Source organism: Salvelinus alpinus, chromosome 26 (genome assembly GCF_045679555.1).
Source record: "Salvelinus alpinus chromosome 26, SLU_Salpinus.1, whole genome shotgun sequence".
Classification (NCBI taxonomy): domain Eukaryota; kingdom Metazoa; phylum Chordata; class Actinopteri; order Salmoniformes; family Salmonidae; genus Salvelinus; species Salvelinus alpinus.
The window spans coordinates 14427361-14445453 of record NC_092111.1 but is presented as its reverse complement, the minus strand read 5'-3'; the positions used below and the strand labels follow the sequence as shown (position 1 = coordinate 14445453).

The 18093-nt window shown below is 44.3% G+C and overlaps 1 protein-coding gene across 1 annotated transcript in view; it reads right to left on the bottom strand.

Moving 5' to 3' along the window:
- Positions 1 to 17702, bottom strand: part of LOC139554799 (brevican core protein-like) — a 29999-nt gene extending 12297 nt beyond the window's left edge. Inside the window, 9 exon segments of the mRNA XM_071367954.1 lie at positions 1579 to 2527; positions 2530 to 2636; positions 2794 to 4881; positions 5062 to 5355; positions 6894 to 7021; positions 7527 to 7701; positions 7846 to 8232; positions 8950 to 9029; positions 17375 to 17702. Coding sequence (XP_071224055.1) covers positions 1579 to 2527; positions 2530 to 2636; positions 2794 to 4881; positions 5062 to 5355; positions 6894 to 7021; positions 7527 to 7701; positions 7846 to 8232; positions 8950 to 9029; positions 17375 to 17379 — 4213 coding nt within the window. The 5' untranslated portion in view covers positions 17380 to 17702.
- Positions 17703 to 18093: the final 391 nt, after the last annotated feature.

Below are 18093 nucleotides of genomic sequence, written 5' to 3'. Positions count from 1 at the left end.
TCAAGTGGTCTGAATTCTTTCCGAAGGCACTGTAACTGGCTTCACCTGTGTTACGAAAGCTTGAGGTAGAAATTGTCCTTAACTACAATTGTAGGATCAGATTACCCAACCCCCGATTTTAACCATTGTGCGGATAAAAAAATATAAGATGCTGTGTCAGTAGTTAGGGCAACTTCTACCTAATCTGTCAGGAAAGTAAAGCACCAGTGAGTAAACCAAAAATTAAAGGTCATGTCCTCTAATTTCGATTTTCACCTTTAATGGTTACGTCTCTGTGTAAAAGCACATTTACTAAAATGAGACAGCAAATGTAGCATTTTATACAATTCAGTTCAAGTTATCCAACAGGCTGGTTTATGGTCTGTTGGTTTAATGGTTTTATGACTTGTGCCATCCTGTATGAGTTCATTCCTTAGAGGAGAAAGCACACATGTTTAAAGAACAACCAATGCTGTTAGCTGTGCTTGTGAGATGCTGATTCTGACTCTCTATCTATACAATCACAATCTGCAAAGACCCATTTTAGATTAGATGACATGGAACTAATCATGTCACTCTGATGTCACTTAAGCGTCAAACAATAAACCAGCCTCAATAGTTTCCCTTTTCCACTAAGCAACTCTTACTCATTACAAATGTTTAACATTTTCGGGAAAAACTATGATCAGACTGCCATCTAGGAGGTCATTGTCATTATTCAAATGGTACGTCCTGTTATACTGGGAGATTGATGGCATTACATACATTTGTACCTCAATTAACATCACAAATATTCTGATAGATGTCATTTAGATATCTACAAGACACATTCCATTATTGTGGTTATAAAAGTGACATTCTGTGCTATACAATCTACTATAGACTAACTCAATAGCTGCTGAGTTAGTTTAAAAAAGGTGCTGATGTTTTGTAATCGGGATGCTATCCCTCTATTAAATCAATATTATCTGTAATCTTTACCAATAAAATGTCAGTGGTGTTGCATTTGGGAATCAGTGCTGTTACATTCCGAGTTAGTGGCGTTACAATGCAAGGACAAATGTTTGTCCGTTTGAATAACACAGTTTTTTTTCCATTTGGAATTGTGCTCAAATTAATATGGGCCCCTGGTAAGAGGAAATTGACTGTCTGAATGCTGAAACATTCAAGACGGTGAAGTTGCAAGTTGAACATCAGTCTTACAGGAAGAATAGGAGGAGACAAACAAGCATTGCAATTCTCTTTCATAGAAATGGTGTGTCCGGGCAATACAGTACTTCACAGAAGTCAATCTTTGAGTGAAAAAAAACATGATGCACAGCAAGACTGGTTTGTTTGACAAATGGTAAAAGGGAGTTGTCCCATATATCTGTCAATGACGAGAAGCAGGGTGCTCTTTATCTGGGAGGGAAGGGAAGGAGGGTGAGTGGGCTGCTGAGACAAACAGTGAGACAGACGAAGAGGAGCCGTTGAGAGGCTGGTGGTTTGCAGAAAGTAGTGCAAGGCAGCTTGGGGTGGGAGTGGCCAGGGTTTAGTACATCACGGTGCCGAGCAGCAAGAGGAGGGTGGTTAGGCTGGTTAGGGTGGCTCTAGTGTTACCTGAAATCTTCCTGGCACTGCCCACGGCAGCCCTCTCATTGGGCAACATGAGCAGGGTGGGTGGCTGGGTGAGGCCGAATTCCAGATCCAACCGGCCCTGATCCACGGGGGGCATAAGAGCCGTCACCCTCTCCGGCTCAGATATTTCTGGGGGACCTTGTGTCGTGGAGGTGGTGGGGCTCCAGGTCCGTGTGGCCCACTCTGTGGAGGTGGTGGGGCTCCAGGTCCGTGTGGCCCACTCTGTGGAGGTGTACATGGTGGATGTGGACATGGTGGCTGCGGTGGGACCCGTACTTGAGGTGGACAAGGAGTCTGACCCAAACAGATCAGGTTCTTCTGAGGAGTCTGGAAGATCTGTCTGGGAAGAGGTGGAAAGGGGTTCCCCGCTGTATTCAAGGTCGTCCTGAGAATCTTGGGGTGCAGAGGTGGTGCGGTGCAGATCCCAGCTGGATGTTTGCGACTCAAGGGGGAAGACGGTAACTTTTTCTTCCAGGGATGGTTCATCGGTGCTTGGCTCATGTCCACTTCCGTCTTCTTCAGGGTCCGTGGTTGTGGGATCCATCTCTATTCTGGACATTGTCGTTGTTTGATAGCCCATAGTGGTAAACTCGACGGGCAGCTGGGAGGTGGTGGAGAGGTCTGGAGACTCGGTAGTGGCTATGCCCTCTCCAGACCCCAGGTGCTCCTCATCAGACTCCCCTGGTGCCAGTTCCACTTCTCCTGAAGGTACCAATCTCTCTGGAATGACGATACCCTCAAAATCTAGATTGGTGCGGCCTTCCGGCCTAGTGGAGGAAGTTCCCTGCGAGGTTACTTGTGGATGGCCTACTGTGGAGTACACATCCAGTCCCAGCTCCTCAGAATGATCCGGTCCAGATAAGATGCTGCTTGAATGCATAACTCCTGTCTGCTCCTCACTGGGGATGCTGGTGACTCCAGGGGTGGCAGACATGTGAGTGGTGAAGGAGGAGAGGAGGAGGAGGAGGAGGAGGAGGAGGAGGAGGAGGAGGTGGGGGATCTGTCTGTATGGATTTCCTGGTGGACACCTAGTTCTATCTCTGTAAAGAAAGTACAATAAATATTTTGTTGCATGATTATCAAGTGCTACACGGCTCCACAATGACAAAGTAAATAGAGTTAGGAGTAACATCATGTCATGTATCATAAAGCTATAGCCCTAAGTACTTTAGGAATTGGCTGCCACATTGGCCATACCTTGGGACACATCTCCAGATCCATCCAGGGGCGACCACACTGAGGTTGCCTTTGCGTGGGGGGAGAGGGTAGACCATGCTGGGCGGGGATCAAGCTCTCCCGGGGACTCGGTCGAGATGGATGTCTCCTCAGGCTCTCCCACGATCATCTCTTTGTGTCTTCTCTCTGTGGCACGGCCACGTGCCTCGGTAGCATTCTCAATGGGTTCAAAGGCCATTGTGGTAGTCTCTTTTGTATTCTCCCGATGACTCTGGTTACCTCCTGTTGTGCTGTAGTTGGCTTCCACTTGATCCAACTCGAGATTGGTCTCTGGCATCGGCTGGAAGTGCTTGGAAGATCCTGACTGTTGGTAGTCAGGTTCCTCCGGGTTCATCTCTGGCATCGGCTGGTAATGTCTGTGTGGCTCGTAGGACGGCTCTGGGAATTCTGGGGTTGTTTCCAGCACTAGCTGGTAGAGACTGGAATTGCCTTCGTGGAGAGAGTCTAGCACACTGGACGTGCTGGGTAGTGAAGTAGATGGAAGGGAGGTATAGTCTCCTTCGTGGAAGAAGTCTGGCTCACTGGAGGTGTTGGGTAGTGAACTAGAATTCTGGGAGTGATAGTTTCCTTCATGGAGGGAGTCTGGCTCACTGGAGGTGTTGGGTAGTGAAGTAGAATTCTGGGAGTGATAGTCTCCTTCGTGGAGGGAGTCTGGCTCACTGGAGGTGTTGGGTAGTGAAGTAGAATTCTGGGAGTGATAGTCTCCTTCGTGGAGGGAGTCTGGCTCACTGGAGGTGCTGGGTAGTGAACTAGAATTCTGGGAGTGATTGTTTCCTTCGTGGAGGGAGTCTGGCTCACTGGAGGTGTTGGGTAGTGAACTAGAGTTCTGGGAGTGATAGTTTCCTTCGTGGAGGGAGTCTGGCTCACTGGAGGTGTTGGGTAGTGAAGTAGAATTCTGGGAGTGATAGTCTCCTTCGTGGAGGGAGTCTGGCTCACTGGAGGTGTTGGTTAGTGAAGTAGAATTCTGGGAGTGATAGTTTCCTTCGTGGAGGGAGTCTGGCTCACTGGAGGTGTTGGGTAGTGAAGTAGAATTCTGGGAGTGATAGTCTCCTTCGTGGAGGGAGTCTGGCTCACTGGAGGTGCTGGGTATGGAACTAGAATTCTGGGAGTGATAGTCTCCTTCGTGGAGGGAGTCTGGCTCACTGGAGGTGTTGGGTAGTGAAGTTGAATTCTGGGAGTGATAGTCTCCTTCGTGGCGGGAGTCTGGCTCACTGGAGGTGCTGGGTATGGAACTAGAATTCTGGGAGTGATAGTCTCCTTTGTGGAGGGAGTCTGGCTCACTGGAGGTGTTGGGTAGTGAAGTAGAATTCTGGGAGTGATAGTCTCTTTCGTGGAGGGAGTCTGGCTCACTGGAGGTGTTGGGTAGTGAAGTAGAATTCTGGGAGTGATAGTCTCTTTCGTGGAGGGAGTCTGGCTCACTGGAGGTGCTGGGTAGTGAAGTTGAATTCTGGGAGTGATAGTCTCCTTCGTGGAGGGAGTCTGGCTTACTGGAGGTGCTGGGTATGGAACTAGAATTCTGGGAGTGATAGTCTCTTTCGTGGAGGGAGTCTGACTCACTGGAGGTGCTGGGTATGGGACTAGAATTCTGGGAGTGATAGTCTCTTTCGTGGAGAGATTCTGGCTCACTGGAGGTGCTGGGTAGTGAAGTAGAATGCTGGGAGTAATAGTCTTCTTCGTGGAGGGAGTCTGGCTCACTGGAGGTGTTGGGTAGTGAAATAGCATGCTGGGAGTGGTAGTTTTCTTCTACAGGAAGTGAAGTCTCGTCAAAGGGCTGGAGAATGTCCTGGGAAGAGGCTGTATGGGTGAGGGGGACCTCTGTGCTTGACAGGGCAGTAGGGGGAGTCCCCTGCAGGTCCTCCTGAGCAGGAGCCGACTGGAAGACAGGGAGGGATTCCAGTACACTCTGGGCCTCTCGTTCCACTTGCTCGGTATCCTGGCTCAGATGGAGCTCCTCAGCAGGCTCCATAAGAACGACAATATCTTGTCCGATGTCCTCTGGCTCAGTGGCCATGTAGTCCATGGGGGCATCAGTGTGAGGATTCCCAATACCTGAGAAGAACAGGGGTTAGACAGGGGACTCAGAGAGATAGTTTTATCTCCATTCATATGACAAACACCTTCTCTGCATAACATCACAACAGAATCGCCGGAAGCATGCAATCCGACAAATCTCTGGCAATACTAAAACTATCTATTTTACAATGAATTAGTCCAGTACAATACTCAGACCTCTGAAACAGTAAACATCATGGCGGCTGGATGATTCAGGGAAGCCTGTCTGGTTGCTGTAGCGATACAGAGTCTTGACCCCTGCCTGAGGCCCTCCACAGCGCTCCCTAGGGATGATGATGGGGTACCGCACACTGCCATCAGACAGCCAGCCAGGGTTGCAGCTGTCCAAACCCTTGCTCCATGCAACGTACAGCTGCCCTGTGGTAGCCAGCTCTGCCTCTTCCTTCTCGCAGTAAGCCCGAGCCTCGTCCAATGACAGCTGCTGAGGGGCAGAGCCATGGAACACCTCCCCTACACAAAAGGGTCACGTGTTAGACCCCTAATGGGAATTAGATTCCAGACGCTTGTCCTAGATCCTTCATTTCCCTGCAGTATCTGGAAAAACACAAAAGGCTGGACACGTGGGAGAATGAGACCTTGGTTGGGAAATTGACTTTGAATATGTTACACATAAAAAAAGGTATTGTAACTGTCCTTGGAGGGAAAGTGCTGTCAATGTCTAAAGTGTATGCTGTTTAAATACTAATGATCTGACTCATCTAAAGTGTGTACTCTGTCTACTAGCTAAAAACCTTCCATACCTGTAACTTAAAGGGATAGTTCAACAAAATTACAAAATTATATATGGGTTTCCTTGCCCTGTAAGTAGTCTATGGTCAAGGTATGACAATGACAAGCAATCCATGCTTTAGTTTAGTTTCCCTGGGACTGTTACCACATGCTAACGTTTTAGCATTTGTGGCACAAATCCCATTCAAGAAATGGGACCGATATTAGCATTTTTCGCACATCATGTCCAAATAATCCGAAAGCATCTACAATTGTGAAGCTCACAAAGTCATTTATAGATGATTTGAACATGATGCGTGAAAAATGCTAATATCGGTCCCATGACTTGAATCGTGCCACAAATGCTGAATGCTAAAACGTTAGCATGTGGAAACAGTACCAGGGAAACGAAATAAAAGTATGGATTGCTGTCATACCTTGTTCATAGACTGTTTGCAGGGTAAGGAACCAATATGTTATTTTGTAATTTGGGTGAACTATCCCTTTAAGGAGACCTAACAGTCATTTGATAGAGTGCCTTCAGAACACATGATAATATATGACGACAAAGCATCTGAATTGACAAATTTACATAGAAGACTACACTGAGTGTACAAAACATTAGGAACACCTTCCTAATATTGAGTTGCATCCTCCTTTTGCCCTCAGAACAGACTCAATTTGTCAGGGCATGGACTCTACAAGGTGTTGAACACGTTCCACAGGGATGCTGGCCCATGTTGACTCCAATAATTCCCACAGTTGTGTCAAGTTAGCTGGATGTCCTTTGGGTGGTGGACCATTCTTGATGCACAGGGGAAACTGTTGAGCATGGAAAACCCAGCAGCATTGCAGTTCTTGACACACTCAAACTGGTGTGTCTGGCACCTACTACGATTCCCCATTCAAGTGCACTTAAATCTTTTGTCTTGTCCATTCACCCTCAGAATGGCACACATACACAATCCATGCCTCATTGGCATCAAGGCTTAAAAATCCTTCTTTAACCTGTCTCCTCCCCTTCATCTACACTGATTTAAGTGGATTTATCAAGTGACATCAATAAGGGATCATAGCTTTCACCTTGATTCACCTGGTCAGTCTATGTCATGGAAAGAGCAGGTGTCCTTAATATTTTGTCCTTTATGATTTTTGATGCAATGTCACAGACTTACAAACATACGTTATTGCTCTGTAGAATCACATTTACATCCTTTTTTACAGGGAGCTTTTCACACTGACTTTTTACGATAAGCTATTCACAAGTTGTTGTTTTTTACCATCAATATGCTCCACATAACAATACACATCAAACAGCTCCTCTGATTCCAGTGTCCCATAGTTCCTCAATCCCGGGCGGCCATCCATGTCACCATAGCAACCTTCCCGGGGAACTTGGATTGGATATCTGCAGAATAGGTGCAAGAACTGAAAATATTAGTATTTCCTGTGAATAGAAAGCATTGTACAGACTAACTCTGACAGGTGACGGGCCTCAGTCATTGTTGTATAATCTGTTAGCAAGATTTTTTGTGTTGGAAACATGGACCAAATGCAGTCCCAATCTTACACATGTAAGCCATGACAATACACATGAGGAAATCTAGCATATTTAACACCAGGACTAGAGTGAGCAGGAGGAGGATTCAGCTCCCGTCAGGTCAAAACACATTCTGCCAGAAAAGGGCAACAGCTTCTGCGTGAAATAGTATTACATACAACACAGTGGGCCAAATTCAAAGCCCCAGTAGCCTATTAGACGTGTGAATTAGCTCACTGCTGTGGGTTGTCATTCTATAACCTTGGCACCTGAGCACTTTCTCGTTAACAACTCAGGTAGTCAAAACAAAGTCTAGCAACTTTAAGAAATGTGTCTTTGTATTATAGGTCATGTTGTGGATACTGGGGTTTACCTGACAGATTGGTCAGCGAGCCAGCCTGCGTCACATTGCTCATAGCCATCGTAATAGGCTGCCAGAAGCTGGTCGGGAGTGGCGATGTGTGCCCCAATGCCCTCGCATGCCCTCTGGGCCTCACTGAACGAAAATGCATAGCGGCCAGAGGCGTGTCTGTAGTGGAAGACCACACCTATATGCACACGCGTGTGCACAAACAGAAACATAGACACACAGAGAAATACAGACAGGCTTAGATACACAATATGTGGTAAAAACTGCAAGACAAATAAAAAAACTCACAAAAATTCACAACGACTCCTACAACCTCTGTTACCTTTGACCTTTATCTGTGTGAAATCACTGGCGTCATCCAGGCCTTGCTGCACCTCGCAGCGGTAGTGCCCCGTGTCGCTTGAGCGCAGCTCCCCCAACCAGAGGGAGAGGTCCTCAGGCGAGTCTGCAAAGTTGACCAGGGAGGCTCGTTCTCTGTAGGCCTCATTGACCTTCACCCTTTGACCCCGCGCCACCAGGATCTCTGTCTCCTCCTGCTCCCCCTCATGCAACACGCTCCACTTGATCCGGGGCGGGATGGGGGGCGAGGAGGATGAGGGGGGCCCAGGTGACAGGGACACCAGACAGGTGATTGTGATGGAGCCGCCCAGGTGTGCAGCGGAGATGGGGGTTGTCTTGGAGATGGTGACCTGGAGTTGACGGTTGTTGTCTAGGTCAGGAAGGAGAGGCACAGTCAGTAAACAATGCTACTGAGTAAGTGGCTGGCTATTGACCTCTAGTGGTGGTGGTGAATAATGCATTTTGGGGACAATCTTCAAGATTTTGCAGCAATTTTTATATTCCACGGATGAGTTCCGTGATTCCATGATCACGGAATGGCAGAAAACCAAATACTTTAATCAGGTACGTGTTGAATATATAGAAATATAAATTATACACAATTTATGTTTATCTTAACTATCTCCAAACTCAAGCATAACAGCAACAATTATGCAGCAATTACTACACAGCAACTGAGGCTTTAAATTCTAGTTCATGAGGACCACAGGGCTGCTAAGGTTATTTCTTTGTCTCTGCGTCCAGTATGAAGGAAGTTAGAGGTAGTTTCGCATGCCAATGCTAACTAGCATTAGCACAATGACTGGAAGTCTACAGGAACAGCTTTGACTGTAAGTCTACAGGAACAGTTAGCATACTGCTAGTTAGCAATCAGGCTAACACTAGTTAGCAACTTCTTTCAAACTGCACGCAGAGACATAAAAATGGTATCCACAAGTTCATTTGACTCTGGGGAAGTACATAAAGGAGAAAATCCCGAAGTATCGCTTTAAAATAATAACCTGATCTCAAAATAAAATGTTTAATGCAATGGATTGCCATCTCATATAATAATAGTCCATCAAAAGACACTTTAGAAGATTTGTACCTTCTGAGTATCCTGTTTGGGCGGGGAAAGCCATGGTCAGGTGGCAAACTGCGCACAGAAGGGGGAGGAACCTTACTGGTCTGTGGAGGAGAGGTAGTGAGAGTGAGATGGGGGGAAAATGGGACATATTCCATATACACCCTATGGCAAATGCACCTTGTTTGTACCGCATCGAAGAAACAATCTCTACTTCGCCAATTGGTTACAATATTCTTTTTAAAGCTTATTTTACTCCTACATTATTTACCCTCTATGATTTGAGTATACATAAGGACAGAGGGGTCAAAATGTAATGAATGATGAGTTTTAAAATGTTAGATCAATGCCAGAGGGTAAACAAGTAGATTGAAGGAGATAAACAGGGTCAAACAGATCGATGGAGAGCTGAGAGCGAGAAGGAGCAGAGAGGGGGATATGTGGTGAAACAGAGGATGATGAGATTCAAAGTGGAGTTGATGAAGAGATTAGGGGAAAGCACACGAGGAAAACATTTGTGGGGGAGGACAGAACATTTACCATTTATGGGAATAAAGTAAAGACTAAACGGTCACAATTAAATTAAATAAAAAGATCAGGGGCTTTGAAAGCCTAATACAGGACACAGAGGCATGGGAGGAGCAGTAGCTCAGCCCCCAAAAAGTAGTAAATCCACATCTGACCGGAAGCGATTCATCACCTCCACGAGCAAATTACATGTCTGCATAGCCCAGGGCTGCCTGCCAGTGCTCCTTCGCCAGTCTGGCCCTGTTATTAGCTCAGCAGGCATGGCAGGCCGCTCTCACTGACCTCACACGAACTCACAGAGTCGGCCACGATGGAAAGGGGGGGACCATAAACGTCTACATCACACAAATAAGGGCAGAAGCATTTTTGAGTGAGTACGTTTCAGGAAAGTTAACTGAACAAAGCTTTTACTTTCACCTCACACAAAAGACAGCAGAAGAAGCCTAATTTTTGCCTTCTTTTAATGTTTTTCTAAATACTTTTCAGGCCCTTTTCAGAAGGACAGGGCAACAAACTTTACTACATACTTTTGAGTACGTTTCAGATCCTTCTCCAAAAGGGTATGATTTTACCTTTTGCTTCACATAAATTAAAACAATTACATTTTGTGTGCCTTGACCACCAGTTTAGTCACCTATAAAATGATGATTTCACTCATTATAACATCATTAAGTCATCCCCGTTTTTCTTATATTGCCTAGTTTGCTGCCGTTTGGCTTAGCTGGTCGTAAAAACCTCTCTTCCATCAATGATGAAGATAGAATCTCAATTGGTTTGCTCAACTCCTTGCGACCTCTCCTCTGTCCTCCCCTCTTTTTAAAAAAGGTCAAAGGTAATCAAGCAGAGAACGGGAGGAAACGTGTAAACAAATCCATCTCTTTGAAATGAGACCTTCTTCACTAGCGCTTGACGTTTAAAGGTGTGGTAACCCAAAATAAATGTATGAAGTAGTAAAAACACATTTAGCTAGTTGTGCTAGAGATTTTATAGATACAAGGATAAGTAGCGTATCATTTTTAAATTGGTGCATGCGCAACAGCTTATTCAAAGGGGGTGTGGCAGACTTTTTTTTTAAATGTTCAGCGGAGAATACGTAGAGGACGCACTTCGCAAGAGGAGGCTACTGAGGTGAGGAGGACACTCCTGTGTTCGCCTACTAACGAACTGACACTCCTCGACCACTCAACGGGTTTCCTGGTCATGGAGGAGAGGAGGACGGAGGAATCTCCCTGAACGTTTTGACTGGTAGCCTTAGTGGAGTTGCCAACAAATGGACGTTATCAAGGTAACACTCCATCTTAACCCCACCTTCACATTTACTGGACTGGTTGAACAGTGCAGAAGAGAACCTCCCCTGACAGTTCTTTATTATTGTCAAGACCAGAATGTGGGGGATCTTGTTTCAGGCGTTTCTTTTATGCCTGGCTACGTTAGGTTAGCTCAGGGTTTCCCAAACTCGATCCTGCCCCCCCCCCCCCCACACAGTGGACAATTAAGTCACTTTGACTGCAGACACTGTTTTAGAGACAAGCAGAGTCTGTTAGCTGCCCCAAAAACACAGCCCTGCTCACATTAAATGAAGAAGGTCCTCTCATCAAAATACATATAAATACTGTGTGTGTGTGTGTGTGTGTGTGTGTGTGTGTGTGTGTGTGTGTGTGTGTGTGTGTGTGTGTGTGTGTGTGTGTGTGTGTGTTCATGTTGGGGGAGTTCACTCCTATCCAGCTGGCTTGGCTCAGGCTTTTTTTGTCATTCTATGTGACTGAAATTCTAATAATCAAGCACCAGTTGCACCAATCCACCTCCAACTCAGTTTCACAGAGCTTACTACTAGCCTACTAAATGACCCCCAGACACCCTCAAAACAGAGCCACGTTCATTCGTTTGACCAAGGGCGACCTAGTACATACAGTGCATTCGAAAAGTATTCAGACCCCTTGACATTTTCCACATTTTATTAAGTTACAGCCTTATTCTAAAATTGATTAAATTGTTTTTTCCCCCCTCATCAATCTACACACAATACCCCTTAATGACAAAGCAAAACGTAAAAATGACATTTACATAAGTATCCAGACCCTTTACTCAGTACTTTGTTGAAGCACCTTTGGCAGCGATTACAGCCTCAAGTCTTTTTGAGTATGATGCTACAAGCTTGGCACACCTGTATTTGGGGAGTTTCTCCCATTCTTCTCTGCAGATCCTCTCAAGCTCTGTCAGGTTGGATGGGGAGCATTGCTGCACAGTTATTTTCAGGTCTTTCCAGAGATGTTTGATCGGGTTCAAGTCCGGGCTCTGGCTGGGCCACTCAAGGACATTCAGAAAACGTGTCCCGAAGCCACTCCTGCATTGTCTTAGCTTTGTGCTTAGGGTCATTGTCCTGTTGGAAGGGGAACTTTTGCCCCAGTCTGAGGTCCTGAGCACTTTGGAGCAGGTTTTCATCAAAGATCTTTCTGTACTTTGCTCCGTTCATCTTTCCCTTGATCCCGACTAGTCTCCAAGTCCCTGCCATGGAAAAACATCCCAACAGCATGATGCTCCCAGTTCTGACCTTTCTGCCTGTCCTGACCCTGTACCTACCTGACTCTGATTTGGATTTTCCACGCTGTTTAAAGGCACAGTCAACTTAGTGTATGTAAACTTCTGACCCACTGGAATTGTGAATTACAGTGAATTATTACAGTGAATTATAAGTGAAATAATCTGCCTGTAAACAATTGTTGGAAAAATCACTTGTGTCATGCACAAAGTAGATGTTCTAACTGACATGCCAAAACTATAGTTTGTTAACAAGAAATTTGTGGAGTGGTTGAACATTGAGTTTTAATGACTCCAACCTAAGTGTATGTAAACATCTGATTTCAACTGTAGTATCTGCGCATGTACGGGTGTGCTTCACGGGACCAAAACAGCAGATAAGTTTAGCCTCACGCGTCAACGCTGGAGTCGCTCGCAATTGAGTCAATTGCAGCACACAGATCGTTCATCTATGCTTTTTTTTTTTTCAACCTTACTCTCATCATTGCTGTTACTGTATATCAAATCCAGTCAAAGGACTCCAAACACAGTGCAAACAAACAGACACAAGTGTCGTATAAAACGACACCATGCCTTGTGGTGGAATAAATGTTGTTTGTATTCGCGCCAGCTGGGTTAGCTCCACAGACAGGCAGCCATTAATATTCTTGACTGGAAAACGTCGGACAAAAGGCGAGCGGCGCGCGAGTGGACAGCTGCACACTGTGTTTCACTTTATACCCATTCTCTTACAAAAGTCCACATTGGAAAATTACAGGACAAGAGACACTGGCCCGTTTTCTTTATTTTATGGAAAAAGAAGCCAACAGATACTAGGAATCACTTAAAACGGGACTTGAAGAAAAGCAATGACCACATGAAGAGGACACTAACCAAGGGCGTCTCAAACTGTATCCTTGTTACACGAGTATCCATAAACACAGGTTTGTGTTCGTCCTAATGGCGACAGACTGATGACGGTGAATGAAATGGCCGTCAAGCCTGATTCTTTGGTGCCCCTCTAGGCCACATCTTTCAGAAAGAACGTCCTTGACCAGTTATTGTGCCGTCAGCTTTTCTGCTCTTTTTAATTAAGAAAACAGTGAATAGAACTCAAGCGTGGCCCAGAGACGCCACCAACAGCACTGCCATGTCCAGAAAAAGCTGCCTGTGCAATATCCTCAAGTACATGACACAGTACAAAATAGGGCACTTTCAACCAGTTCTTAAAGCGTAAATCATTGTCCACAGACTCTGAGACGTGTTAGTACTGCATCCCATTGTGACATAGCTACGCCGCTCTGAGACCATCATCCACCGGGGGGGATGCACTGTCCGAATGCGCACCTTCCTAAAATTCCCAACCAACGTGGCTCCATGTACGCGTCCTTTTTTCATTTGAATGTGTTGACCGTTGAAGAAAATTGCATGAGCCGCGTGGAAAATTTGAAAGCCAACGGTCCATTATTGTAGAACACATGGTTTGGACCATGATGGACGCTTTATGCAGACACAAAAAGACAGGCACAATGCAAGTAAACCGCTTATGTAGCTGTTGAGGAGTAATTGTGGGGACTTTGAAAATAGGTTATCACAACCCATGCTGCACTTTATTAGGATATCAAACACTTGTACTGTACAAGAGCCATATCAAGGTCAAATCACATAAACAGCTACAAGCTCTGGGTGTTACAGCACTGACACTTGCAACCATTTTAGTGAGGTTACCTTTTCTGTCACTTCATTTCAAGGTTGCTTAATGGAGTGTTAAGTTTAGACATAATCTTACTCTCCCTCCTTACCTCCTGCTCTCCACTTCCATCAGTATTTGTTCAGGCCCATTCACTTATATGGACACCTCTCACTTTTCTGCTTATGCTCCCACTCCCCATCCCCCCGCTCTTCTCCCCCTATATACCGTGTCCATTACTGAACTGAACTAAAGGAGCCCACAGTCCCCGAGGCTGCGTGGTAAAAGCCAGAGAAACAGAGTGCACTCAGAGCGTCCTGCTCTCGCCTCCTGCAGGGTGGGATGAAAGACAAAAAGGTGCATGATGTCCTGGTTTCCCGGATGAGAAGACTGAGGAGACTGTGTCACAGGGAAAGCAGAGGATTTTAGCAGTCTCTGCACGGCCTAGCAACGGCACAACATCCACATGTTGTTTTATAGAAAATTACAAAAGGAATGTTCTGGCCCAGATACACAAGAGAAGGTTGGCCGCTTGTTTTTAATTCTCTCAGCTCTTAGTCTCTTCATCACTGGTCTAACCTCCGTAACCCTAGTTCATTCGTCTAACTGCCCCTTTATCAATGAATACAGAAGGCTAGTTCAAGTTCCTTTTTTAAAATACTACCTCTGAATCTTCCCTACAACCTTGTCTGTTAAAGGGATAGTTCACCCACATTACTTATTTGTTTCCTTACTCTGAAACAAAAATCCACACTTTGGGTTCAAAGGAAACAATGTAATTTGGGTGAACTATCCCTTTAACAACCATGTAGACCTCAGATAGGGTTTTGCTTGTTCCTCAAACCTGCTTCCTCAAATTCATAAATCACTCATATCTGTTAACATTTAAAAAAAAGTCCCTTCGGGGAAATTTACTCTCCCAACTCCCCCAACTTACGGCCGCATCGTAACTTGAAAATTGTGTGTGTGCTGTAATTCGAACTTTCATGTAAATCAAGTATTGATGTCAATGGGAGATTGATGTCATTGACTTGGAAATCTCTAGTCAGGATTATTCTATGTTCTTTGGGCTGGACTGGAGATTCAATAGAGATTGTAAATGCTAATAGATCTATTGAGTTTATCCATCTATCCTTCCATTTCATTTAGCCATCAAAAAGTGTGTGAATCACACAACCACCCCACTATTGAAATTTAAGCTTCTTGGGTGGGAAACGGTTGGTTGAAAATGTCATTTGATTGAACCCAGAGTCTATCAGAAAGTGTCTTCAAATAAACTAAAAAAGCATTGAAATTGAATTGACCCCAACTCTGGTTTCAACATAGTTGTACAACCTACCAGTGGTTGATGAACTCTTCAGAAGTTCACATTCACAACCAATAGTGGCAATAACATTTGTTTTTCAAGACTGTATCTCTCAAAAATATCTTGGGGGGTGGGTGTTCTACTGTAATGTGGGATATAGACAACAACCTTTGTAGCAACAAAGTACACAAGCTAGCGGTAGTAACAAGTAATATACGCCCACAGTGTCACCAGCCGTTTGAAACCATATCTGGCATCATAGGTTGGCTAAAATGTGCCCTGAAGTTCAATATTGTTAATAGTTTGGTAGTTATTAGCTAGAATCATATTGGTTCCACTAGATTAAAGTTCCTAAGCAGTGCCGCAGGGGTCAAAACCCATCATGTGAATAAGCAACGACTCTCTTTAGAAAAGAGTTCCTGTTAAAATGAAATATCACCACGGTTTTGTCCCGTCACAGTTGCTACTTATTAGGCTTTAAGGTCCAAAGCAGGCATTTTTATTTCTGGGTAAGAATGAAGTACCTTACTGTGAGTGTTTTCAATAAAAATTCTCAAAAAGAAACAAAAATAATTTTGCTAAGACTGTCTGGGAGTGGTCTGAGTGGGGAGTGGAAAACTGAAAACTAGCTGTTATTGGCAGAGAGGTTTGGAGCTGTCTTTCTTATTGTTCTATTGATGATGTCACCAGGCAGGCCAAAACTCCATCCCACCAAAACAGGCAAAAATTTCAGGCAGTCTTTTCAAACAGCTCTTATACTAAAAGGGCATTATCATCCTTTTCACAATTTCACAGTATTATTCCAACCTCATAGTGTGGAAATATATATAAAACACAGCAAAATCACGTTTTTGGCTGCACCAAAGACTGACGCTTATAGCCTGTGATGCCAAAGGCAACATGTCCACTAAGAGACTACATTAGAGAGGGGGACAGAGAGAGAGGGGGGGGGGGGTGAAATAGAGAGCTCACAGGGAGGAGAAATCCCACTGGGCACAGACGTCAATTCAACGTCTATTCCTACAATTTCAATGAAGTTACGTGGAAACAAAGTTGATTCAACCAGTGTGCGCCCAGTGGGAATAGACAGAGTGGGAGAAAGAGGAAGGAAAAGTAAAGAAGAAAGACAGTGAGAGAGGCGTTATTTATGACCCTGTCTAAACTGACAGTACTAGGAGTGGTACTGTACTAGAGGACAGCAAAAACGAAAGTGGTGAAGGAAAGTTATTTTGTGCTTTAATGGATGGATAGAATAGAGATTTTAGTGGTTTAATATATATATATATATATATATATATATATATATATATATTTTATATATGATTTGGTAAAATATTTTATTTGGCGTTTACTACTATTGCCACTAGAAACACATTGAATAATACATAAATGTAAAGAAAAATACAGTAAATCATAAGGAATAAGCTTTTTAAGTGTCAGGAAATATTTTGCATTTTTTTTGGACACATATTTAACCCCTTACTTTTGTTGGCACAAACTACCTCCATACTTCCATTAACTTGTATGAACACCATAGTATTCCCGAGAGTCTCATCTTTCCATAGAGTGGTCACTTTAGTTTCTAGGCCGAACCCTTTTGTATGCTACAGATTTTATTCGTGAGAAGACTGATTTTTGGACATCTCATGGTCTGACAAATACCACTGTATCTTGGCCACCTTCCACCACAGATGCGGAAGGCTGACATAGGTGGATGTGGTCATTGAGACGCAGCCCATGTACACAAAAAACATATCTCTAGTTTAAACTGATGGATTTTAATGGGGATTTTTAAAAATTATGTCACTTAGATTGACGCACGGGTGCGTCAATAGACTCTTAAGGGTTAAACCAACCATGGGCGGAAGGTGTCTCCTACTAAATAATACTGCTGATGAAAGTGCGTATTTATGTGGAAATACAGTTTATGGAACATCTTGCAAAGCTCTGTAGTGTTAAACTTTAAGCTACAAAGCAAAGTTAAAGATGCATCAGTCAAAAGACAATGCAGAGAGATTGTGAAATGAAAAGTTATGCTACTGGATTTATTCTCAATCTGATGAAAAGAGGTTCAAATTACGCATCCGATTTTCACTGTAGAATAAGAAACGTGGAACATTATTCTTTAGAAAAAAACATTCTGAGTGCGCAGGTGAGTTTAAAAGAAATACGACCCTAATCGGTCTAATCCTGCTTGTAGCCCTATTATAGGCCATGTAAATAAGAGTAGGCTAAATTCAGGACCACCGGGGAAGGAAAGCAATGAGAGGAAATAAAGAAAACTGCATGTCACACATAAGTGCAGGCTATATATATACTCTGACAAAGCCAACTATAACTTTCTGCCCTCATTTAAACGCCATCGGTCCAAACTTGTTAGGCTAAATTATCAATAAAACGTCACCTACCGCATTATTTTGACAAACATTTCGATTAATGGTTGTCCAATCCTGGATTTTATAATATTTTTTGGGTTGAAAGGATGGGAAGTCTTTTCGGCATCGGCTCCCTCACTTGGTGCAGTGCGCGCGGGATATTGCGACGTTCAATACTGTACCCAAGAATACTGGGAACTCTATGCAGGTATGGGACGCGTACGTCCGACCGGCTGAAAAGGACAGGGAGAAAAGAGAGCGTTTGAGACAGTGAGGGCAAATATGAAATCTTGAACTGCCCACTTTTTTCATTCAACTAAGAGGATGGAGGATCAATGTGTCCGTCTAAAGCGATGGGGTAAAAGTGGGATGGGATGACACATGGCAATGCAGTTGAACTGTTTGAGCGACGTCGCAACGTAGGCTTATTCGTGACGTTTAATGACGTGTAATGGAAAGTATAAGACATGGTTTTATTGCAAGGGTACAATATAAGAGGAATTCCGTGGGTAGAGAGGAGAGACGAAGGGGGAGAGTGCGTCAGTCAGTGCAGCAATCGGATAAATTGCTGATGCTGCAGGTAAGCAACGAGAGAGAATAGACTAGAGTCGCAGAGAGCATGCAAAGAAGGCAAGATGCAGCCTATGAAAAATGATTTATTGAATATAATGTATGCCTGCAGGTAACCATGAATAATGCATTTACAATAAGTGTATAATGCATTTCAATTGGTTTATTTTGGTCAATGAACA